We start from the raw sequence: 25340 nt of genomic DNA, 5'->3' as shown, positions 1-25340 counted from the left end.
GAATTGTAGACATATGAGTACAGGATCAGAAGCATTGCGTAACACGTCAAGGGGCGCAGAGTGAAAAGACCGTGACGGCATATGCCGCACAACGAGAAACTGCTTCAGGAAAAAAACCCCCAAAAAACAAACAAACAAACAAAAAAAAAACCAAACGACAAAACAAAAAAGTGTTTTGAAAGTTAAAGCTCACTGATGGTTCCAGATGGTACACCTAACGGGGCTGTTGCTATAAAAACTTAAAACACTGGCTGAACAAAAAAAAACCCCAAAAACCTGACCACAAAATCTAATTCTACACCTCTATAGTCTGGGCTCAATCAAAAATGTACGTGGTGTGCATCACAAAAATAGTTATTTATTCTGAGGTTGCCATTTGAAAAGGGCTTGTCACTAAGGCTAGAGCACAACTATGAATAACTTGCAGTAATGAGAGCACAACCTGGGTTTCTGGGCAGTGGAGTCAAATAATGAGCTGTTCTTTACTCTACAGGTTGACAGACTGATGTTTAGAAAAACCGAAGGAGGCCACCAACACCCCCCACCCCCCCTTCTCCCCTGTCCTCCTTCCTTCTCCAAATCATTAAAAATGGTTTGGACCAGTCTTTAGATGGAAGTTACCGGTACTAATTCTTACGTGGTAGAACAAAGGTCGAGAAATACGTTTCTCAGAAAATTTCAAGAAAAATACATTTTAGCCAACCAGGTTCAATGTAAATGTTTCTGTATATTGTTTTGTATTCCAAGACAATCCCATCCTCACACACGCTACTAAATAGATTCAAGAGATGTTTTGTGAGGGCCATAATGAAATCAAACACACCCAATAGCCTCCTTAACAAAACATCATCGATATTTCATGGAAGTTTCCGGAATATGGAGTGTGTTGTGGACACACCTTGCGCAGCTGTTGCTGTGTAGCTTGTGAAGTACATTGTAGACACTGCACTGTGAGAGGTGTACACAGTAAACACGGAGTGTTACCAAGTCTTGAACTCTACCTCTGACAATCAGGTCTGTAGCGATGGAGCTGCTGTCCACCTTGGTCTGGACCGCACACGTATATTTCCCCGCATGTCTGAGTTGAACGTTCCGGATCATGATGTCTCCCGCTGAGTGCTGCTGACGCACAAAGATGAAACAGCGCAAATCAGCCGCCATACACAAAATTGGCGAATTAACTCTAAATAACCATCACTTCAAGACCCCTAGGAGGAGGGAGAATCTAGAGAACAACACCCAAAATAAGTCTGACCGTGGGAATGCAAAGTCTCTGATTCACTGTGTCTATTTAAAAAAACGTTTTTCTTCGGTTTGGAGAGCGGTTAGAAGTGGTTTGGTGCTGTTCTCCAGCCGTAATTCCCACTAAATGATAGTAATTACGTGCTGCAATGAGAGCTCAGTTGGTTTTTAATGCAAATGAAACCTTCCTAATTCGGAAAAAGAGTTCTCTAGCCTCCGTTTCTATGGCAATTGTTAGCTAGCACCACCTCGGTATCACTTAATCTACTGTGTGCTGTTGAACAGACAGCAGCGGTGATGAATAGGACCAGACAAAATCAGTTGTACAATTAAAAAAGCATTCATGAAGTTTTAATGAAAAGCATATAAAGTGCTTGTGACTGAGTGAGTGGTGTAATTTATTTTAGCACACGGAAGCTTAATTATACGCTTATACTAACATACAAGGACTTGTCAATGCTCGACGCTCATAATGCAAATCCGTTTCTTAATAACATGAGAGTATGAGGCCCTGTAATCTCATTTCTACTTTAAAAGAACGATAGTCATCTTCACCGCCCCACCAAAAGGCCCAGCTAGGAGTCAAACGCAACCTGTAATCTATCCCTTTAGCAGATTAATGCAGCCATACACACTGAACGCATAGAGACAGATACCAAGACGTTTGGTTAAACATTGTTAAATATGGTGAAAAAAAAACAAAACAAAACTGGTCGACAGTTGATTATATCTCGAACACGCAAACCGAAAGATCGTTTTGCTTAAATATATTGCTGAATTGCTGCTGTCCGAGAAGTCCAAGCACGTGCACGTACATAGTAAGCAAGGAAAATAAAATGCCTGAAACACGGTGAATTGTAGGGCAGTATGGCAACTCTGTATAGTCTTCTAAATATGTCACCCTGGTATTGGTAAAATGGCATTATTTTTCTTCTGGTTATAGTTAAAAAATTCTTTTAAATCCATAAAATTAAACAAAAGCTTAAACCCGCATCCATTAGCCTACCTAATTAGAGTTTCTCCTCTAAAGTCCTTCACTCACCCCTCCGACTTTTTCGAAGTATCCGCCGTGACTGCCAAAGTGAATGAGCTGTTCGTTAAAGAACCAGGTGAACTTGAGCTCCAGAGAGGGATCGTGAGTCACCTGGCAGGGAAGGATAATGCTCTCCCCCACTGTCACATCCAGCGTGGACGGAGGAGTAATTATCACCGTCGGCTCTGAAAGAAACACCAGCATTTGCCTCTTATTCATTTGTTCATTCATTCATTCGTTCGTTCGTTCGTTCTTTAGTTCATTCATTTGGCTGAAACTCTTATATTATAAAAATGAGTAATGAACACTGCTTCCAATTTTAGCCATTTGTTTTCTAGGATATGTATAAACCCATATGCTAATAAGTGTCCCTAATAACTGACTTGTATGTATAAGACAACTCCATCTGATAACTCAACATTAAGGTACATTCTCCATAAGTCTATTTTAATAAGATGTACTCCCATATGGCTTGTAAAGATATAATAACTTCCTCTTACGTTGACATTAAAATTTACTACAAGAATAATTTGTGATGAAACAGGTATTGGTGAGAGTCCAAACGTGGAAGACGGAGGGAGAGAGAGAGAGAGAGAGATTTCATTGAGTTCATGTCCTTTCAGTTCACGGTGAGATGCTTCATGTTTCACTGTCAGATTACAGCTAAACCCTCGAAGCCCCATCTGCAGTCCCCCACAATGCACCACTCCAAAAATAATAAACACGCATGGGGCTCATTCCGCGCACCTTCCCTTTTTCATTTCCCCCCGTGCGTAAGCTCGCCTATCGCTGTTTCGCCGAGGAACATGACAAGCTCGCCGTTCCTCACCTCTCAGCGTAACGCAGAGAGCAGAACAGGTGAACATCAGACTGGAGTAATAATGAAAAAAAAAGAAAGAAAAAAAGAAAAAGGAACAGAGATAAAGCCTTTTGTTCTGAAATCAGAGCAGTACTGCTACGCTCCTCTAGGGGGTGCTGTGAGTATTCCATAGGAACGTCTGACACTCTTAAAGCGTGGGTTAAATAACCATGGCAAATGATCCTCGCTGACAACCCCAAATTCATGCGGAAAGTGTGGAAAGCCCGCCCAGTATTTCAATCCAAAAAGTCAAGATCCAAATGCTTGTATTCAGAGGCGCTCCCTCCCTCCCCCTATTACACATGAAACAATTTATCTGATCTCTTTTGATATCAAACTGTAAAGGCAGCGCTATCAGCCTGCGCTGGTGGGTTTTTTTTTATGTGAGGCAGACAATGAAGGGACTGGTGATAGGCTTGGCTATTCCATTGTGAGGATGAGATCTAGCCCTGACTGTCTGTCAGGTTTTCACAATGGATGACAATAAGACAGCGCTTGAATTCTCATGTCAGGCTTTTGACTTGAGGAGTGGGCCACAGCTATTGAGCTCTCAATAGTGCTGACTGAGAGCTGAGAAGCACATGTTATACCTGCTCGTCTCCCGTGGACAGACACATTACCAGGGAGGGAGAGAGAGAGAGCGAGAGAGAGGGGCAGAGAAGGGAGAGAATAACAAAAAGCTGCTTTTGGAAACGTGGGGAAGAGCCCCCCCCCCCCCCACGGGGTGGTCTGTTCTCTTTCATGGGCCCAGCATCTCGGCAGGGTTCGGCAAATTCCCATGGCTGCCCTTGTTCTTTCGAATCCTTGCATCAAATCGACTTCAAGGTATCCAAATAAAGTGGATCTCTCAACAGGCTGTGTTTAAACTGTGGGAAATATTCCTAATCTAATGCGCTGAGGAGACCACAGAAAACGAGTGATCTAACAGGGGCCAAAAAAAAAAAAAAGGGGAAAATACGAGCTATTAATATCCCTACTTTTCACCTTGGAGCAGTGTACCATGCGTTGTACGACTGAGAATAAAGCTCTGGATTATGTGAACTTGCAAACCCACCAATCCAATTACTTGTCAGCGCTCTCCATAAGGCGGAAGATCAGAAGAAGCTGGCATGCCTTTAGTCTCAAATAAAAACCTTCATCTGGGCTTAACCGGAACCACGACAAACTTCAATCATGAATAAACGTAAGGAATCTAAGACAATTTAAAAAAAAAAAAAAGACAATGTAAGATATTCCCCTAGCCACAGTGTACCGGAGGGAGACAATGTTTCAGCTGAATCCCATGACCCTGAACATTCCACTGGCTCACACGCAAGGTTCCAGAACTCCCTCTATGACATCACCACCCTAACCTTTATTCTAGCCCCTTAGACCCAGCAGACCTTTCCCTTAAACTAAAGGAACCTAAAGGTGGGGGGTGGGGGATGAGCCTTATTGCTCTACTCCATCATCATTTGTGACAGAGTGTGTAGATAACCTCTTGTTTAAAGACATGACCCAGTGAAGGCTCGCGGGTATAATTTGACTGATGTCTATCTGGTGTTAACACTTTGTTACGTGCTGTCATTATTAAAGAGCGGGGCCAAGCCCCGATTCTCTGCGGGTCAATCGCGTACGAGATGGAGTGCGTGTATCTTCTGCTGTCAATGCCTTGCAGATATATTCTGCACCACCACCCCAACCCCCCCACCCCCCTTCTCAGGGGAGAGTTAGCAGGTACTGCCTCTCGAGACTGGAGACAGAGGAGAACGCATAGCAATCGCGTTGGGAAAAAAAAAAAAAAAAAGGGGGTCAGAGACTGGAGCGCGGGCATGGTGTTTACGCCGTGAATTAATCCGGCTACACGCTCTTGACTCTGTGGCTCACCGCCACGCCTCCGTCTGTCAGCAACCCGACGCACAGTCAAACAAACACACCTCTCCTGAATATCGTTCTCACCGTCTGTCGCAACTCACAGCTCAGCTTGGTGATGCTCTCTCTTCGACCGCACGCAGACCGCATTTAAACATTGCAAACACTGTGTGCTGTGTGTGTGTGTGTGTGTGAACACGCCCCTCCTTTCAGACACCCTCTTCGCTTGTCCCCAGCTGTGCTACAAGCGGCAGAATAGTGCAGGATACGACTGGGCGAAGAAAGTCGGGGATCTCAACAAGATCAGCTAGAGACCTGCAGAGAGAGGAGACTGAGCAAAGCCAAGACAGATCACTGGCTCTGTGGCAATTTACTCTACAGCAGGGAACAAGCCAGGTCACACGGGGTCACACAGAGTAAAAAGCTATCATAAACGAATGCATAGCTGTGTATGTGTGTGTGTGTGTGTGTGTGAGTGACTGTGTGTGTGTGTGAAATAACAAGGTCGGATATCAGAGGCTTGAAGTGCTCTGAAGAACTTGAACATCGCGGTGCAACAAGGTCAAAGGCATACTGCCATTATAGCTCAATCAGACTGAACCTCTGCAACCCCCCCCCCCCCCCACACACACACACACAAAAAAAACCCTAGAAAAAACCACAAAACACCCCCAGAACAACCCACTTAGAAAACAATGACTGTCTAGGGGCACCTCCTTTGTCCCCCCAAGTTGTGAACTTACACATTAAAGTCACAACAACAGTTTAACTAAACAGTAACTTTTTAAAGCATAGGTATTCTAATGCATACTCTTTATGTATTAATTAGACACTACACAAGCTCATACTGGTCAACAATCTTGTGGTGCTGTGTACATAGTACAGTACCCATGTGGAGTGGTAAAAAAAGGATACAAAGATAAAAATGAAACATGAACTGCCCTACGTCACGTATGTGTGGGGCTTCACACAAATGTCTGAAAATAAGAAAGGATTGGGAAGATTGTGAAGTGCTTGTTAAACACAGATAAAGTAGCTCCGCTAAAGCTCTGCTAAAGACCTGTGTGTTTAATTATAAACAGCCGTGGAGGTAAAGCATACATTTATCACATAACGTCTTTAAGGCAACGTACTGAGAAAGGCAACCTCTTTGCCCTGACAGAGTTAAGAGCCCTTAAATATACTGCTGGGAACGCTGGCTTTGATGTGGAAACGCTAATTTCCATGTTTAAGGGAAAGCCTGTTTATGGTATGTTATATATACGTTGAGATGGAGACTTGGTGAAATTTCATGCACAGCAATAGCACCAGTTCTCGGGAGTGAAACGTTCTGAGGTCTGTACCCGTTCAGGACATCACCGCTTGACACAGTTAAGGGGGAGTCTTCTTATTAGTGTACTTTCATTCTCTATATATTCTAAAGGATGAGCCTGCTATGTAAGGCAATATCTTTTTGGAATAAATCTTTCGATCAGAGGAGAGTTTGAACCAATCCACAGCAGCCTGGATACACATGCGCACACACACACACACACACATATATATATGTGTGTGTGTGTGTGTGTGTGTGTGTGTGTGTATGTATATAGAGTCACACACACACACATATATACACAGACACAGACACACACACACATACATCTCACACTCATATACACACAGAATTAGCAAAGAACAAATTGAAATAGAAGAATCTGTCCTTGCGATACAAAACAAATTCTCTGAAGGACAAAAGTGTATGGCTCGCTGCTGCATACGAAAACCTTTTTTTTCCTCAGCGTCTAGCAAAGATGTTATCTTCGCTCCATTGAAATAAATATATGAAAAGGTGTTTCCAGATACCTGTAACTGCATGGTGACGGATTTCTCAACACTTATTAGCCTTCTCAAACGCTGATTTACCTCTAATGCCGTCTTACTACACTCAGCAGAGAGGTTTCAAGACACATCTAAGACTTATGACTCAGTGCTGTGAAGAGGAAAAAGCTCAACAAAAAAAAAAAAAAAAAAAAAAGAGGAAAAAAGAGGAATTCACATAAGTCAATATGAAATCTTAAAAGTCTGCCTTTTTTTATTTATTTTCGGTCATTCTTTTTCAACCCACACACAAAGGCCGTTCGACATGAAATGTGCGGACGATTCATCACCCGTTCCCCAAGACAGGAATCAAAGCGGTGGATGTGGCAGAGGGTTTGACCAACACCACCTATTAGAAATGAATTCTACACTCGCACGGTGACTGTCTGAGTACTGCCATCTCTCCTTCAAAGCCTGCACTCGGAGATCAGAGGGGTGCAAAAAAAAAAAAAAAAAAAAAAAACAACCCCTCCGGATACTTAAAGATATGACAGAGATTATTTGGGAGATGTCAGTATTAAGCATAATTTTACGCGAGACCAGACTGAAATCTGCATCGAGATTCAAGCAAAGCAGTCAAGGCGGCCGCAACTCAATAAAAAAAAAAAAAGAAAAGAAAAAAGAAAGAAAGAAAGAAAAAAAAAAGGATTTTTCATTTGTTTGCATTGTTTAAAACAAGTTACCTGTGGCAAAATCGTTTGAATACTTTGTCTTTGTTCCATGTGGTGATTAAAGAGTACTGGCACTAATTATGATGCAATAGCTGCATGTTAAATATCTGTTTGTCACTATGGTAATTTTATGCCAATTTGATTAGACAACGGTCTCGGTTTCGTCTCCCGAGAGACGGCATCATCAACCTGAGAGGTGATGGGAGGAGTCAGAGATAAAAACATCTGGGCATGCTCAGTTCCAGCCCGAGCTTACATCATCGTCTGGGTTTAATACGAGGGGACAATAGCATCAAATTCCTGATCTGATCTTGAGCTAATCTCTTGTCCAAAAGAGCGGATTTCTAATCAAGACTAATTAATCTGGTTAATAAGCTCTCAGTGTCTGTGTAATTAGGACGCCAGCGTCCTTCGTCTGGTGCAGCGGTTCAGCTGGTGTTTTTGTAATAGGTGGTTTACACACATTTAGTAAGAATGAATGTACTATGACAGGTATTTTTCAACGCTCATATCACCACAGTCAATTTGAATAAACTGCTGTCAGCTCCCATGAGGGTCTAAGTGAAGGGCCTTGCGCATCGAGCATTCATACAAACAGGACTCCTCATCCTAAATGAAATTGTGAATGTAAATTAACCCATCCTATTCAGAATGCATTATTGATTGTGACAGTTAAGAACTACATCACACAGGAGAACATCTGAACATCAGCCAAAGAGACAACGCGTAAGGCTCTGTAATACCAAGCAGAGAGTGAGACAGAAAGGGGAAGATGTCAAAGAAACCCTCAGTTGCGTTCTCTCTCTCTCTCTCTCTCTCTCTCTCTCTCTCTCTTTACTCCCTCTATAAAACATTAACTGGAGGATTAAAAAGACCCTGAGTGATGGCTTTTACGATAAACATCGCCTTTAGCCCAAGGTTAGCACGCGTCCCTCGAAGCATCTTCATTAATGACCGACACAATGAGAACGAGCGCGCGGATGACAGTGTTGTTGAGGGCAAAAGGTGTGAGACGAGGGGGGTAAAAATTGAGATAGGCGTTGATTTAAATCCTTCGGGGTGTAACGGTTTTTGATGGCGGTAGATTCTGCTGAATAAGTGGACATTTGTAGAATTGTTCTCCCCTGCTTTAAGGCTGAAGTGGTACGCTAAAGCCCCGCACTGTCTCCGTTCCTCATGTTTCCAAAGAGGAAATGGCACCCTCTCTCACAGTGAATCTCATTTAAATGTCAATGTAAGAGCACGCTTTTAAAGCAAACGCCTGCTGTTGCCATGCTTTTCCTGCACTGCTCTGGACAGAGGCGGCAAAAGAAGAAGCTGACTCTTCTTCTATAACCCGTGTTAGACAATCATACGTGAGTCTGTCTGTCTGTCTGTCTGTCTAGCTCCCACTGTGCCTGCCTGTCTGCCATCTATCTATCTATCTATCTATCTATCTATCTATCTATCTATCTATCTATCTATCTGTCTGTCTGTCTGCCTGTCTGTCTGCCTAGCTCCCACTGTGCCTGCCTGTCTGCCATCTATCTATCTATCTATCTATCTATCTATCTATCTATCTATCTATCTATCTATCTATCTATCTATCTATCTATCCGTCTGTCTGCCTGCCTGTCTGTCTGCCCGTCTGTCTGTCTAGCTTTCACTGTGCCTGTCCATCTGTCTGTCTATCTATTTTGTGCCAGGTCTACGGCCGCGGCAGACAGATGACAGTGAGGGAGAGATTGTGTACAGCATACACGTGGTGACAGCTTTAGGGGTGAGAACTCAGCATGTGAAGGCACATCCCAAAACTCCTTTTTCTACATCCAATTCATAATGAATGAAATGAGCCGTGTATTATTAATAAGAATGTGAGAACAGAGATTGATGGTGATGCCCCGGTAACACCTCCGAATACAAACCATCAGCATTAACATACATCAGAATGAATCAAATTTCTTCTCAAGAATTCTGTAAATATTTTATACCGGATTGACAATACACATTCCTCTAGTTTCCATCTAAACAGATGAGCACAGCTGTGCTTAAACATAACAATATTAGAGATAAAACACAAAACCAAATCCCTAAAATTCACAGCTATTGTATGGAAACATATCAAAGTGAGGCAATCAAAACGGTTTCCACAGCAACCACTTTGCAGTTCCCGAAAAGCTGACTGGAATGAGAGGAGATTGTAATAGAGCACGCATACAATTGATTCTGCACTTGGAGAGGCTTTAGCAAATGCCGACTCATGGAAAGAAGAAAATTAAAAGGATTTAACACGACGCAGCACCCTGCTAGGAGAGATTTGTCGACTGTTATTCCACAAAACCTCCAATAAAGCTTTATAACACACACACCCAAAAATACATATTTGTTATGAATATAAATAAGGTTTCATTGTTTAACCTGGAGATCACTGGTTAAATAGGGATGTGAGTGTTGACAGGGCACCTGTAGCTCTGTCGGACTTCCTGACGTCTTTGCGACGTACACCGACAGATCACTGTCAGTGGCACGCCGCTATAATCGACATTCTCCATCATATTCAGCTGATCAGTAGGATCACATGTCAATAAAATGTTCACACCTGTATTGATTTTGGAGTTTGTCATACAAAACGTTGCGAACCTGACTTGATTGTCAAAAAAAAAAAAACATGAAGGATTTGACATCTGATGGAATGCTTTCAATCCATCAGAAGAATAGTCTAGTGAAAAGTGTTTTAATAAATGACAACATGGTGCAGATCTGGCATAAGCTTGTTATGCACTTCTGCTTTGCCATCAGCTTTACAATAATACTGTAGAAACCTGTCCGATGCCATCTACATCACAACGCGTTGCATTATGACAACTGGAATAATATTTCTGGTAGTTGATCTCAGTGAAGAACTGGCCGTATCATATCATGGCCAGTCACTCATCATAGAAAATCACTTATAACAAAAAAAAAAATTACAGCTTATAACAAAAAAAAAAATAATTACAGCTTATAGAAGGAAAAATCAGATGTAAAACGACTGATGCTCTTTACACAATGGCCTCGTTACATGACCCTCAGAATGGTTTCACGCCGCTACTGAATTTACTGGAAAATGATCACATAGGGAAACTGTCAAACATCCCCGCACGGTGTGTGTGGACCTACAATAAAACACTACCATAAGAAATGGAAAAAAAAACCAAACAAACCCAAAACGACCCCAAGCCCTGCTGGTCCTGACAAGGACAGCGAGGAGTGAAGTGCAGGCTGTCGCTGGGTAACCAAGCGTCGGATAAGAGTCAGAAAAAAAGCATGATAAAAGAGTGGTTGCCCGATAAGGTGACAGAGAGGAAGTGTTGCATGCCGAATGAAACTCCCTAACACACAAACCCAGTACGCCTATACCTCATCCATTTTTAATCTGCTCTAATCATTCACACTGCAGCAGCAATGCCATCTGAGGTCCCCGTAGATATCACCCACCGAGGGTTCCACAATATCCTCTCTTTTCTCTCCCGCACCCTGCCACCCCCCCCCCCCCCCCCCCCCCCCTTAGATCTCATTAAATGACGAAAGAATAAAAAGATGAATAATTTGTCTTTGCTGAATTTGAGTTGAGATGTGTTGAGTGTGAGCAGATGTTGCCCATATTAAGAAGCTATTGAGCTGATGTAACGCAACATTATCTGTTGTCTCACAAAAGGCCCCAGTGAGAGCGTTTTCTGCCATTTTGCTGGGTTATTTGAATAAAAAAAGAGATGGAGAGAGGGGGAAGAGAGAGAGAGAGAGAAAGAGAGACAGAGTGAGAGAGAGAGAGAGAGAGAGAGAGACAGATTTAGGGAGAGAGAAAGGGAAAGCAGAGAGAGAGAGTAATAATGAACTCTCAAATCCTCCCTTTTGACCAATATCTGAATAATAGCTCTGAGGATACAGATGCAGCATCTTATCTCAGCACTGACAAGCCATTCCTCTGTCTCTCTCTCTCTCTCTCTCTCTCTCCACCTCTCTCTCTCTCTCTCTCTCTCCCTCTATCTATCTCTCTCTCCACCTCTCTCTCTTCTTTGTTTCTCTCTCTCTAAGTGAGAACCAGTTGAGCATCACTCTGAGAATGTTTATAGGAGAAACTGAAATACCTTTTACCAGTAAACTCCCAGCACTGCTAGCCATTCCAAACGGGTTCCTGGCAACGCAGCTGTACACTCCTGCATCGGATTTGGAGACGTTGGATATCCTCAGGCTTCCGCTGGGCAAAACGGTGATTCTGCAACACAGACATCACGCAAATAAACTCAAAGTTATCCAGGTGTTTGGATTTAAGGTAACGTTACCCTTTACACGCAAAACATATAACTGATTGTTTTCTTTATCGTGTTGTTTAAATCCATCTCAGACGACGACTGATAGCGACCGGTTCAGATGGAATTTTAGATGGATTTAGATTAAGAGGCAGAGGAGTCATGTCTTTGCAATCCCATCTAGAATGAACCCCACCCTTGCATGAGCTAGACATGGTAAAATACTAAGGTTTTCAAATCAATTTTGTCTAATTTTTTAGGGTTTTTTTTTTTAGAAAGGAGAAGAGTCAATATCGAAACCTTGAGGGTGGCTCCAAAATTTTGCTTTCTTTCCGTGGAAAAAGACACTTTATGTCTTATTTATGGATGTTCTGCTCAATAAGAAGAGATAGTTTTGTTTGCTTCATGCGACATAACAGGTGGTCTGTAAAGTTTTAACTCAACATGGTTTATGCATCTGACGAAAAAAATTAGTCCAGTATCGCTCTCTGTTTTAATTCATTCCTGTAGTTTTCACAAAAAGTTTCAACGTAATGGCTCACAGAACGAGCAAAAAAAAAAAAAAAAAAGATAAAAAAAAAGCCTCTTTATTAAATATACCCGAAACACAACTTCGGTGGAACATGAAACATTCAAATGAGCTTTTAATAGATTCTAGCTGGCCTCTGTCCCTGGAGCAGTGTTGCTCTGGTCCAAATCTGCAGATTAGCTTTTTAACATGCATAGTCTAAAGCCCTCGGAAAGACCTTAGGACATGGAATGGAACGGAGCCACTTCGGTGCTACGACCTTTACATTCCAGTCCCTGGTCCTTGCTAAAGGTCAGTGCTCCTTAGTCGCACAGTACACCTCCTAAACTAAAGAGCGAGACATGGAAATTGTGACCTTGAAAAACAGTGGACTGTGGAGAGGGCGGGGGGGGGGGGGGGGGGGGGGGGGGGGAGTCGTGGGGAGGTGGGGGGAGAGAGGAGTACTGTCTCATTAATCCATAGGAAAGTCTAATTATCCGAAACGCTCTGCTGAATTGGCAAACTGTAAATATGAAAAAGCCACCCCCCCCCCCAACTGCCCTTCCCAAAGCTCTGTTGTAAAAGATAAAAAAAAGGGGGAAAAAAAGGGGGTAGACGTAGAAGCACTTTGGGAACTGTGTACCATTAACAAGTTTTGCAATGCAAACCCTCCGCGCGCGCCGCGCCCTTGTGGCAGCTAATTTGTGTACGAGAGCGAGACGGTAACGTTGTGTTGATTTTGAGATGTCACCAATTTGGAAGGCGCCAGTGACTCCTGGTCTGCGGCAAACTTCATTTGTGATGACAAAAAATAAAAATAATAATAATGATAAAAAAAAGGCATGAATAAATCATTTTCGGTGACAACGAATTCATAAATGTATGAGAATTCAGCTAAAGCAATTTGCAAACATGCTCATCGTTAACGTGATGCAATTAACAAGACTTACAAGATTACACCAGTGTTTACTGGATAGAATACAAACTTCTACCCTTAATTCTGGATTCTGGATGTAAAACAAACGCTTAAAAAAAATACTTCTTAACGTGCAAACCCATTTCTTACACCATGGAACAAATTTGGTGAAATGCTTCATTTAGCTTATATAAACATCATTTAACGTCTGCTATCTGCTTTCCCTGCTTCGACTTTTAAAGGTGGCTGGAATACACAGCACCTCAGCAGAAAAACGAAGCACCTCCGCACCTCCGAATACTTTAGGCAGAGTCAGAAACATTTTGAAAAGCTAAAGTATCAACCTGAGTATGTATTAAAAAAAAAAAAAAAATGAAGATTTTCCTGCAGCTGACAGGAGACCGCATTGGATTTGCGCTAGCAGCAGGGATATGACTTCTGAGCCTTGAATTTGTCATGAAATGAGAAAAATGACACTAAACCATCATGTTATTTGATTTAAAACTTAACCTACGCCTTGGGGAGCATTTTCCTTGCTAGAAACAAAATGAATGATTCCAGGTGTCAATGCATCTTCCTGCAACAAGCAAATCAGCTGATGAACCTTATTTCTTTCTAGGTGAGAGAGGAATTCTCCATCGGTGCAGATTACAGACGAATGGGGCAAGTGTATAGTTTCATCCAGAGCAGGGAGTGACCTGGTTTCACGCAGCAGTCCTAGAAAGCTGCAGAGGGTCATGGTTTAGTAGTTATGAAATACAGGCATTTGTGCAGTCTGAGGCCTCCAACTGCGGCCACAGATAGTCTGTTCCACTGGGCCTCTCTCGCACTGTTATGCAAAGTGTCTCACCGCTTCAAAATAAGAAAAAAAAGAAACAAAAAACAAAAACACAAGTCACAAACACACAGACTGACAAACACACACACTTACACACACACACACACACACACACACACACACACAGAGAGAGAGAACATATTAGTCCCTCTTGGTAGCGAGGAATGCTTTGGCATATTTAGGTTATATCCATTGTTGGTCAGAGAAGAAAGAGGGGGACTGTGATTCAGAATGAAGAGTGTGGTTTGGCTCTCCATTCAGCCTTAAGTACAGTCAGACATTTAGAACCAAATTTAACATCCGTGTTGGATGAGTCCTCACTGAGCACGAGCGGACCCTCAGTTCCCTCTGTCTAAGTTGTGAGAGCACATCTGTCTGATATACTCCACACACACACACACACACACACACACAGAGTAGCAGCATATTCCCATCCAGGCCCTTTAGCAGACGAAGTGGAGGAGGATGTATCAATAATTCACCCAAGAGATGAACTGGAGTACCACTCCACTCACCCCCCCTCTCTCCCTCTCTCTCTCTCTCGCTCTCTCAGACACAGACACACACACACTTAGACATATATACACTAATGAGAGCAGCAATTCACCTCTTACATACTCACTCTCTCTCTCTCTCTCTCTCACACACGCACAAGCACAAGCTCTGAGAGCAGGAATACAGCTCATACACAGACGCACACAAGAGCAGCAGTTCATCTTCTAGAAACAAACACAAACTGTCTCACACACACACACACACACACACATGCATAAACAGTGACATGCAACGCATATGAAGGGAAGAAGAGCGTTAGGCCTCCACTCTGCGCCCCCCCCACCACCCACCCCCACCCCCCCCAAAATGCAGTCAAGTGCTGCACCAAAAGTGGAGTGTTTATGGAGGCAAATCAAGCCTCAGCTAGCAGCAGCTTTATTTTCTTCCTAAAGATGAAAGACTCATAAACAAGCGACGTGCTTCAAACAGCTATTGCTCCTACTGTGAAGCGTAAATTGCAAAGTCTGGCATAAAAAGCCTCTCTAGTTAGCTTGTATGACTTCTCCTCAAAATGGACAACCGCACTCTCCGGGTCTGAAACTTGGTCTGGGTTGGACACCTCTTTTTATTTATTTATTTATTTATTTATTTATTTATTTATTTATTTCTGTTTGAATTTCACATGGTCTGCTCAATAATTAATTGCTTAGTGCCTGAAAGAATTGTTTATTGATTTCTCTCTTTCTCTTTAATTTTAGGAGAAAGAGTGGTTCTCTCATGGGGAGGAACATTTTCAAAGAGAATGAGGCATTTTAAAGGCAGACGCACTGTTGTTACTCGTTATCATTATGAGATGTTTGTTATATGACGTGTGGGAGGGAAGAGATTAATACACGTATTAATTTCCAATTGATTTGTCATAAACGTGTTATCTAATCTTAGCAGACTTTAGACCAGGGGTCTCAAACTCCAGTCCTGGAGGGCCGGGGTCCTGCTTTTTTTCTTGTAGACCAACTAAATTGAATCTCTGATTGGCTGAAGAGTGTCCACACCTGTTTTCAAGGTGAAAATCAACAGGTATCTAAGAGGTGAAAACAAAAAATCAGCAGGACACCGGCCCTCCAGGACCGGAGTTTGAGACCCCTGCTTTAGACCTTTCGAACTGCTCCACGCTCTAACACACCTGATACAGATCATCCGCTAATTATCAAAGGTCTTGATAAGTAGAAGCAGGTGTGTTAGGGCAGGCAGACGCCTAAGATCTGCAGGCTGGGAAAAAACTGATCTACATCATACGTAACCGTATCTGAGAAGCTTTTGTATTTGAGATTTTCTCTCTCGCTGTCAAATGAACTCTTCTCTTCTAAAGGTCTGTCGTTCTTGCCGTTTCTGTTAAGGTTCCAACTGAAAACAGGGTTCATTTATATGCAGCTGTAAATCACAGCCTGAGTCGTTCAAACGTTCAAATCTCTTCACTTCGCTGGCGAAATGCGCCATCCAGTTCTAAGGAAACATCATTGAGTTCGCTATCTGTAAACAGACGCGTTCCTTCTTCGTCTCACGCTCGACTGGAGGCGCAGCGACACAGCTGAAGGCTTTCTGTGTGCTCTTCATTAACGAGGGTAAATAAAACAGAATGGTGAATAGCGGGGTTAAGATTCGATCGGCGAGATTACTCGGCCAAGACTCTTTTGGGCGAGGGCCATCTTCAGCCAATGCGGCTTTCACTAAATAATTAACCTTGGCCACGCTGCGTTCAATTCCCTCTGCGCTTCAACACACACACACGTGCGGCACGTTACTGAGCTGCTACTTTTTTTTGGGGGGGGGGGGGGGGGGGGGTGTTCTGCTTGACACCTTAAACAGTTTTATATTGGCTAGCTCCATGTCTGTACGTTTGGCCGGTGGAAAAAAAAAAACCTAGCGTTGAGGAGCAGCGTTTGGGTGTTGTCAGCGTAAGTTACCACAAGGCTGTTTAGATAAGCCTCTCGATGTGCTCGAATATCTGACTTTCACCAGTAAAGGTTGACCGTTGGTGACCTCCCTCCAGGTGGTGTTTCTAATCACGATTGTATCAAAATGTTTTCCCGAGCGCACGCACGAGCCATGAGAAAGAGTAGGAAAATATTTGCGACATAATGTCTATCGAGAGACTATGGGTAGGTCACAATCTCCTCTGAACAGGGACGTGAGGTCAACTTTCCCCTCCTCTCGCCGAACGCCGAGCGTTGATCTATGCTCCGCATTGCCTTTTAAGCCCTGCAGAGAGCAGAAAGAAGGTCCAGTCACTGCAAGATAAATTGCGAGTTTGTCTCGGTAAAAGGTCTTGTGCTGCAGAGTGCTATGCCCGAACACCATGACCTTGTCGGTCTGGTTATCAGACTGAAGCCTACGAGGAGTAAACGAAGGACAAGACACTGATGTCATAATAAAGAAAACCCAGGGAACCTTACGGAAGCCAACGGAATGTTCCGTTTCACTGAAATCAATGCAACCATTAGCATTGCTGCAGTGCAACGCTACGGTTATTTCCTGGGAAAAATTTCCCAATTGCATTCTCCTTTTTTTGGGTTACTGTGTTTCTAAAACTGACCAAAAGCAAAAGGCATCTCCTGAAGAATGAGACAGGGTGAACGCAAAGCAGCACCTGTCCAGATTACACTGATTTACGTTCATTGTCATTTGACGAATGCGTCTCCCACCTTTTGCCTTGTCAGTCTCAAAATAAGCTGACAAAAACATGTGTGCCAATACTTTTGCTCCAAACAAAACAGAACAACAGGGAGCTCTTTGGATGACGTTTGAAGAAAGAAGAAAAGAGGACAAAAAAGTGAACATTTCTCTTTGACAGCACACTGATGCTTGGGTAATTGGTATTGATTTTCAGTGTATATGGCCCTGACTTTGTACTCTTTAACACACAACGTTCATTACTCCTGTCCCCAAAAAATCAAAGGCACTTTACATGGATGACTGATTGATGACATTTAGTGCAAGTTGAATTTCACATTACTTTGGTGTTTTATGGGTTAAAACCATTAATTAGCCTTGAGTTTAATGACAAAAGGATCAGTTGTACTGTAAACTTATGCTCATTAATGTGTGTGATGCCGGTAAGTAAAAAAAGTAAAACATATAAATGAACATTGACTGTCGCATTTGCAGGTGTGAAATCAGTGAAACACCACTGAGAAAAAAACAAAAAACAAAAAACAGAAAAAAAAACCCCAACAACATTTGTCTGCATGTGATGCCCTGTTGGCAAGTGTTTGTTGTGAGAATAATTTGGTGTTGTCAGACAGACGGCACTGCTGATTTCAGTAATGTGACTGTGATGCTGGCTGCTCAGGGACAAGGCATAATGGGAATGATAGAGCTGACTGACAGCCAGAGGTGGGATTCATACAGTGTGGGTGGATCTCTCTGGGAACAGCAGTCACTGCAGGATTGAACTAGCACAGATCCACAGCCTATGTGTGAGTGTGTGTGTGTGTTGTGACAGAGAGAAAGAGGGAGAGAGGAGAGGGGGGGGGGTGTGAAGTGAGGATTTTGTGTATGTGTGAGAGGGTGTTGATGAGGGTTTGTGTGCATGTGTGTGTGTGCGCGCGTGTGTGTGTGTGTGTGAGAGAGAGCATCTGGGTATATGTATGTGATAGAATGGGTGTGTTTGGAGTGTGAGCATGGGTGGGTATACAGTATGTATGTGTCAGTGTGTGAGTGTGTGTGTGTGTGTGTGTGTGTGTTTTCTCCTCTCAGGACACATTAAATAGGCGCAGAGAGACAGAGTTGGAGGCTGTAGCTGAAATGACATTTCCGTTGTATGCTTTCCGAGTTGACCCCTTGTCTCCAGGGAAGTTTGTAGCATTAAGCGTTTCCATGGAGATACGGAGACTAATAAAAAAGAAAAAGAAAAAAAAAAAAAGCGCCAAGCCCTGGAGACAGGCGTGATAGCCTGAAAGAGAAGTATTAATCTCTCTTTTGTAAAACAAATACACTCTGGTACCAAACATTCATTTATGCTGCAGTGTCAAGGCAAAAGTATGCCAGAAAAATCAGTGGGGCGAGAAGGCACATTTTAGGATATATATATATATATATATATTCTCTCTCTGTGAGAAAAAGCACACCACATACTTCTACTAACCTGCCACTCAATGTGAGTTCATCTCTTTCTTAACGCATACCATCCTACTCTATAATTCATACAACTGATTTAATATTGTATGCAGTTGATTCACACTGTCCCTGCCATCATTTCTAATATTTGGACTGAGAATAATAAGTTTTGCATGCAAAGACAGAGCTTACCTAAGGGTGAAGAGAACGAAGACAGCCACAGCTGAAGAGGACCCTTTCGGTCGAGTTGAAAATAATTCACGTTACGTAATAATAAATGGCGGCTGCCATTTTCATTTGATCCATCTGTTGTTTTAGTGTTATTCAAATGAACAGTGACGTGATGAGAAATAGGTTTGGGGGCGGGACGTAGTCTTATCCGGAGCAGAGCCACTGAACACAATATACATCACAGGCATGTCGAACAAGTCCCCGCTTCCGTTCTGGTTCTTCTTCACTCTCTCCTCCAGTGTCAAGTGTTATTTTACTTGTAATTAAAGACGAGAGAGAGAGAGAGAGAGAGATGGAAAGAAAGAAATAAAGAGAGAACGAAAGAGATAGAGACAGAAAGAGATAGAGGGAGAGAGAGAGAGAGAGAGAGAGAGAGAGAATGAAAGGAGAAATGTTTATCAGGAGGGCCGGATACAGGGGTCTTATGGATGTAAGGAGACGGGAGGCCTTTAATCACAAATTGCTCACAGGGTTTTTACCTCTTCCCACTGATACTCATCTCCTCCTTTCCTCCTTATACTCAGAGGAATCCGCACGGGAATAAAAAAAAAAAGAAAAGAAAAGAAAAAAAAGAACTCATGTGCTCTGCGCACACACACACACAAATTGTCGGAGGAGAAAAGATAGATTGCTTGTGCTGTGCTGGCGGAATCTGGCTTTGAAAAATGATATCAGCAGTAGTCACTACCCCCCCCCCCCCCCCCAACCCCTCCAACACCCCCCCCCCCCCGGCCCCCCTCCCGCCCCACCACGATAAAACCAGTCGTACCAAGCTCTACATGACACACAGACTAGTACAAAGCAGTTTGACCTAATCTCTGCCAACATCGTTACAAACGCTTTCACGCCAATGTCTTCAGCTTCATTCATTTTCGAAAGCATCCAAAATAGCTTTGAATATATATTGATTTATAAACCTCTCTCAAAGTCAGACGTACCGTGACATTAAAAAAGATTGCTGTTTATGCCAAGACATCAAAGCCAATGGCAGAAAACCAGAAAGAAAAAAACAAAAAAACAAAACAAAACAAAAAAAAAAAAACAAAGAAAAGAAAATATACAGCAATAGCCTGACCGTGGTTGTTTTATTCAATGGTTTTTAATTAATGTTTGCGTCAGTTATGTAAAAGTCAGTAAACATAGCATTAATGGTAATCAATGCAGTGTCTACCGTCTTAATTGGCTAACAGGATACAAAACTAATCCATACATATGGATTGTTTATAAAATCATGCCATATCACATTATAACGATGGCACCGAGTTTCATTTATCTTACACTAAACAGACTGTGTATGGATTTTTTGGGGGAGCATATTTAAATAACATCTCACTGAGCTATGAATGATACATTTCTTCACTGCAGACTGCAAGTCTGTAACCTACTGAAGACTGAGGAGTGAAGATCCACGGCTGGGAAGGCTGTTCTCCTTCCTGTGACATTCCTGAAATGAATCGTCCCAAATCTCCATCTCCGCAGGACGAGTTAAGACTTAAATACACCAAACTGCCTCAGCTGGCAACGTGCGTAAACGTTTGGATGGAAGGACTCACCCCTCAAGGTGAGGCAATGAGGAGAGCGTTTGTTTTTTTTTTCCTTCTCCCTGACACTCTGACACTTTGTCTCTACACACACACACACACACACACACACACACACACACATACACAACTGAGCCAGACCCTACCCCGTGGGCAGATGTTCAATTAAAACAAAATGAGAAAATTAGCGATTTGATGAGAAAATATCAAATGTGACATTTAAACATGACAACGTTTTGTTGTACTTATTTATTCATTTATATATATATTTTTTTCCCTTTTCAAATATGCCACCAGCATGTTGCTTCTAAGTGAGCATATTGGGCTTCAGTTGGAATATTATAAATCAAATCATACTCTTTATCAAAACATCTGTCTCCTCAGGAACATCATGTTTTGTTCTATATTGTGGCTCTAAATCATTTTAAGGCTTAAAGATGCTGGAGCTCACAGCCAACGGAGCTAAAGCATCCCTGACTAAAATCTGGTTCAAGTTGAGTTTTGTGTAAGCATTTTGATTGGACGATGCCTGAATGGAACATAGTGCACTGAATCACTCCCATAATGCCGCAACGACAGTGACATCACCTAAAAGCTGATGCTAGCTAAATCCAAAATTCACCTAGGCTGAGTCCTTCACTGGCTTTTAAACACAATTTGTTCTGACAGCAATCACTTCTGTTCTGGGAGAGACCCCATCAAGCCTGGCTTCTCTGGGACAAGACCAGTGGGTCAGCCCTCTACTTCAGCACCATCTGGGCCGGGCCTATCACAGCACATCCCAACTAATATTAACACTAACAGACACCTATTAGACACAGTGTGTGTGTGCGTTCTTGTGTAAGAGAGTGAGAGAGACAGAAAGAAGGACAGAGGGAGGGAGAGAGTTTGTGCATTTGTTTTAGTGAGAGAAAGGGAGAGAAAGAGAGAGAGAGAGAGAGAGAGAGGGAGAGAGAGAGAGAGAGAGAGAGAGAGAGAGTGAGAGAATGAGAGTGAGTATGTGTGTGTGTATGTGTGTGTACATGTATGTGTGTGTGTGTGTGTGTGTGTGTGTATGCATGTATGTGTGTGTGTGTGTGTGTGTGTGTGTGAAGAAAGCTGATATGATTATGGGTTACTCTGTTCATATGAAAAGCTTTCTAACCATGACTGTGTGTTTGTGTTTATGTGTGTATGTGTGTTGTATGTGACCATGTGTCTGTGCTGCTGTTTGTGTGTATGTGTGTGTACATGACTGTGTTTGTGTGGGTGTAGGTGTGTATGTGTGTATGTGACAACAGTTCAGCTCAGTTTACTTGAAACGACACCTGGGAATAGGTGAGTGTGAGTAAATGTGTTTTTATGTATCTGAAGGTGTGAGAGTGCATGTGTGCGAGTGTGTGTGTGAGAGAAAGAGAGAGAGAGAGAGAGAAAGAGAGAGAGAGAGAGAGACAGAGTGTGTGTGTGTGTGTGTGTATGAAGGAGAGGGACATGTTTAATACCCTGCTTTCCAATTAGCATCCTCCCCTATATAGGAGTGACATTGCAGTCTACTTATTCACCAGCAGTTCCGCCTCAAACCAGCCATTTTTCCCCAGATCAAAGGGAAATGGAGAAAAATGCTCCAAAAATCATTCTATAATACATTACAGCCAACCTTTCATCTACTTCAAAAGCCAGGCACCAACTTTCTGTGAAAGGTCAATATTATACATAAGAATTCAAAAATCAAGCCAAATTACAATTAGACTGGTCTTTGTAAATGACCCTGCTTTGGTTCCCCCGATGCCTGACTTCCAATCGTAACCAACTTCCAAGCTAGTGCCGAGATAATGTTTACATTTCTAACTCCACGCATCTCATCCAGGAATCAACACGCAATACATAATCTCTCAGGGTGATGTTTTCTCGTAGACGGCAATATCTAATTACGGCTCTGAAATTCACGGGAGACAAATTAATGAGCTACTGTGTATTCAAACACTTGAAACCTTTGCATATCGCCCCTCTTAGAGAGGACAATATATTGTCATGTTAGTCTGTGGGAAAAGCTAGCTAATATCTCAAGGTGAGATATTCTCGAAAGACTAGCAGTACCAGCGTCAGAGTCTCATAGCATGGGCTCAGATGGAAACGCTATTTCAGCAGTACTTCACTTACGGCAAGCAATAACAGCCTCTCTCTGCTTGTCTTAGGATGTCCTCATTTATTCATCTGTTTGTTTGTTTGTTTATGTATTTATGGCATATAATATACTTTTATAGTTTCCAACATTGTGCAGTTTTCTTAGAATGAGACAAAATGATTAAAAAGCTGTACTAAAACAGCAGATAGACAGACAGACAGATAGACAGACGGACAGACAGACAGACAGACAGACAGATCGACAGATAGATAGATAGATAGATAGATAGATAGATAGATAGATAGATAGATAGATAGATAGATAGATAGATAGATAGATAGATACACACACACACACATGCATGCATACACATAAATGCATAGATTTGGCTTGTGTATCTTCCTCTCATGCAACTTACACTATCTACTGTGGTACATCATGCATAAACTTATGAGGTAGAAATTCCGTTAGTTTGCAGTGCAGAGTGGCAGCTGACACATCAAAAAGCATTTAAAACTTGAGGGAAAGGGAACAACAACAAAAAAAAACTATGAATGACAGTGAGTTTGTACCGTACACGGACACACAGTCCAGTCGACGGACCTCTGTAAGACCCTCTGTCATTCACTGACTGTGATCCGAAATATCAGTGCCACCAAAGGTCAATCCTACGCTGTCAGCTGACTGAAAGACCCAGCACTCTGCTTCTCTCTCTGTCCGCTCTCTTTCTTTCTTTCTTTCTTTCTTTCTTTCTTTCTTTCTTTCTTTCTTTCTTTCTTTCTTCCTTCCTTCCTCTGTCTGCTTCTCCCTCTCTCTCCCTCTATCCCCCCCCCACGCTCTCCCTCTCTGTCTGTGTGTGTATATCTCTCTCTGGTTGTGACATATTGAAATGGCATGTTTTTAGGCTGACGCGGCCCACTTACACACTCATCAGCAGGACCTGCTCAGGCTCCAGGGCTGCCAGCTTCCAGCTGATGTCATCGAAACCACGTCCCTGCAGTCTTGTCTGGAGGAGATAAGACAGCCCACCCCTCCTCACTCTCTTCCTCTCTCTCTCTCTCTCTCACTCTCTCTCCTTCTCTCTCTCTCTCTCTCTCTCTGCTCTCTGCTCTTCAGCAGAGGAAGAAAAAAAAAACACCGCTGCTATGAAGATGGATTACCCTTCATAAGACATGTGATCCCTCCTCTCTGAAGCCACAGAGGAAAGCTCACACAATTAAGGCAATTAATCTAGAACAAAAGGGGCTCAGTCTCTCCCCCCCCCCCCCCCCCATGATTAGAGTCTGCTCCCGGACAGGTGTGCGCGTCAAATACACACACACATGCACGCACGCACACACACACACACAAACACAGCACACACATGGACACACACACACAAACATAAATCTGCATAAAACAATACTCTGGAATATTTATCGCCCTCTGGTTGTGCTAATAGTGCTATACCAAATTAATGAGACTGTCTGCCATCCTTATTAGTGTTAACTGGATTTCCACCAAACTGCGGCCGACTGATAGCGCAACAGTGACTTCACTATGTAAATTAAAAACAAACAAACAAACAAAAAACCCAAACTAAACGAAACAAAACAAAACAGAAAACAGAAGCGAAAACAGCAAGACACCTGGAATCATCAGAGTAAGTTCCTTGGTGAATGAAAACAGAAGAGACCAATAACAGCAGAGAAAGTGTGTGTGTGTGTGTGTGTGAGGAGGGGTGTGAAAAGGAGCTGGTAGGGATATTTCCTTTCATTATTAGAGGAATGCTATAAGTAGTGGTGATCGACTGCTATGGTAAAAAAGACGCCAATGTCCCTCATTATGGTACACAGACAAATATGTGCGTTTGTGTACGTGTGTGTGTGTGTGTGTGTGTGTGTGTGTGAGTGTTTGTGTGCTCATGTGTGGGTGTTCAGCAGAAAGACAAACAAGGAGAGAAGGAGAAAGAGTGAGAGAAAGCAGAGTGAGAGGGAAAGAGAAAGAGAGAGAGAGAGGAAGAGAGAGAGAGAGAAAACAGAGAGAGGAAGAGAGAGAGAGAGAGAGAGAGAGAGAGAGAGAGAGAGAGAGTCAGCATATTCTACAAATATATTCAGAAGTGCAGAAAGTTTCTCTGGCCCGGCTCCATCTATTGACATAGCAATCTACCACTCTGACAGCATTTCATCCAGCCTGAACACAACCTGGGACACACGTTCACAAAACGTCTGATACACACATTTTTCTTTTTAATTACCTCTGTGTCAAAGCAAAGCCAGGAGGTCTGTGCCCAACTCCACCAAACAAGCGTACAAAAAAAAAAAATCCATTATTTTGTTTCAAACTTGGAAAAAAAAGGACTTATGACTGTTGAATATAGATATGGTGATTTGAGATGAGAATTCCCTGTGCGTGAATAGCACATCAGTGTGATAAATTCTTTTCCCAATGACAGCGCCAAGGTGCCCAGGCAAATTTTATCATCCACTTTCACCCTCTTATCCTATTAGTTATGTCTCTCTCCCCATCAATCTTCCAACACTCTTCAGAAAACTCACCGAAACCACTCCCCCGGTGTTTCATCTTATACCGTACGCTAACAGCGCAAGCAGCGTTACTCTCGTATTAGATAAACAAGCGTTTGCCGAGACCGGTATCAATTGTAGCCGTGTCTTAAATTCAAGGTCATTCAAGGTCAGTCAGCGTAATCTACTTGTTGTGGTTAAATGGTATTAAAATCAAACGCATTTAGTCAGCGTTAATCAGTGAAACCCGTATCGAACGCAACGATGCTAAATCAGCATATTAAACTGAGGTGCATTTGATCAGAT

At 42.6% G+C, this 25340-nt stretch overlaps 1 protein-coding gene across 1 annotated transcript in view; it reads right to left on the bottom strand.

The window, feature by feature from the left end:
• Window positions 1–25340, bottom strand: part of cntn4 (contactin 4) — an 86071-nt gene that overhangs the window by 7325 nt on the left and 53406 nt on the right. Inside the window, exons 11-13 of the mRNA XM_030778396.1 lie at window positions 11620–11747; window positions 2285–2460; window positions 1002–1122 (exon numbers count right to left, since the gene is read on the bottom strand). Of these exons, the coding sequence (XP_030634256.1) occupies window positions 1002–1122; window positions 2285–2460; window positions 11620–11747 (425 nt within the window). The remainder of the gene's footprint in view (window positions 1–1001; window positions 1123–2284; window positions 2461–11619; window positions 11748–25340) is intronic.

Source organism: Chanos chanos, chromosome 6, assembly GCF_902362185.1.
Source record: "Chanos chanos chromosome 6, fChaCha1.1, whole genome shotgun sequence".
Lineage (NCBI taxonomy): Eukaryota > Metazoa > Chordata > Actinopteri > Gonorynchiformes > Chanidae > Chanos > Chanos chanos.
This window is presented reverse-complemented; position numbering and strand designations above follow the sequence as displayed.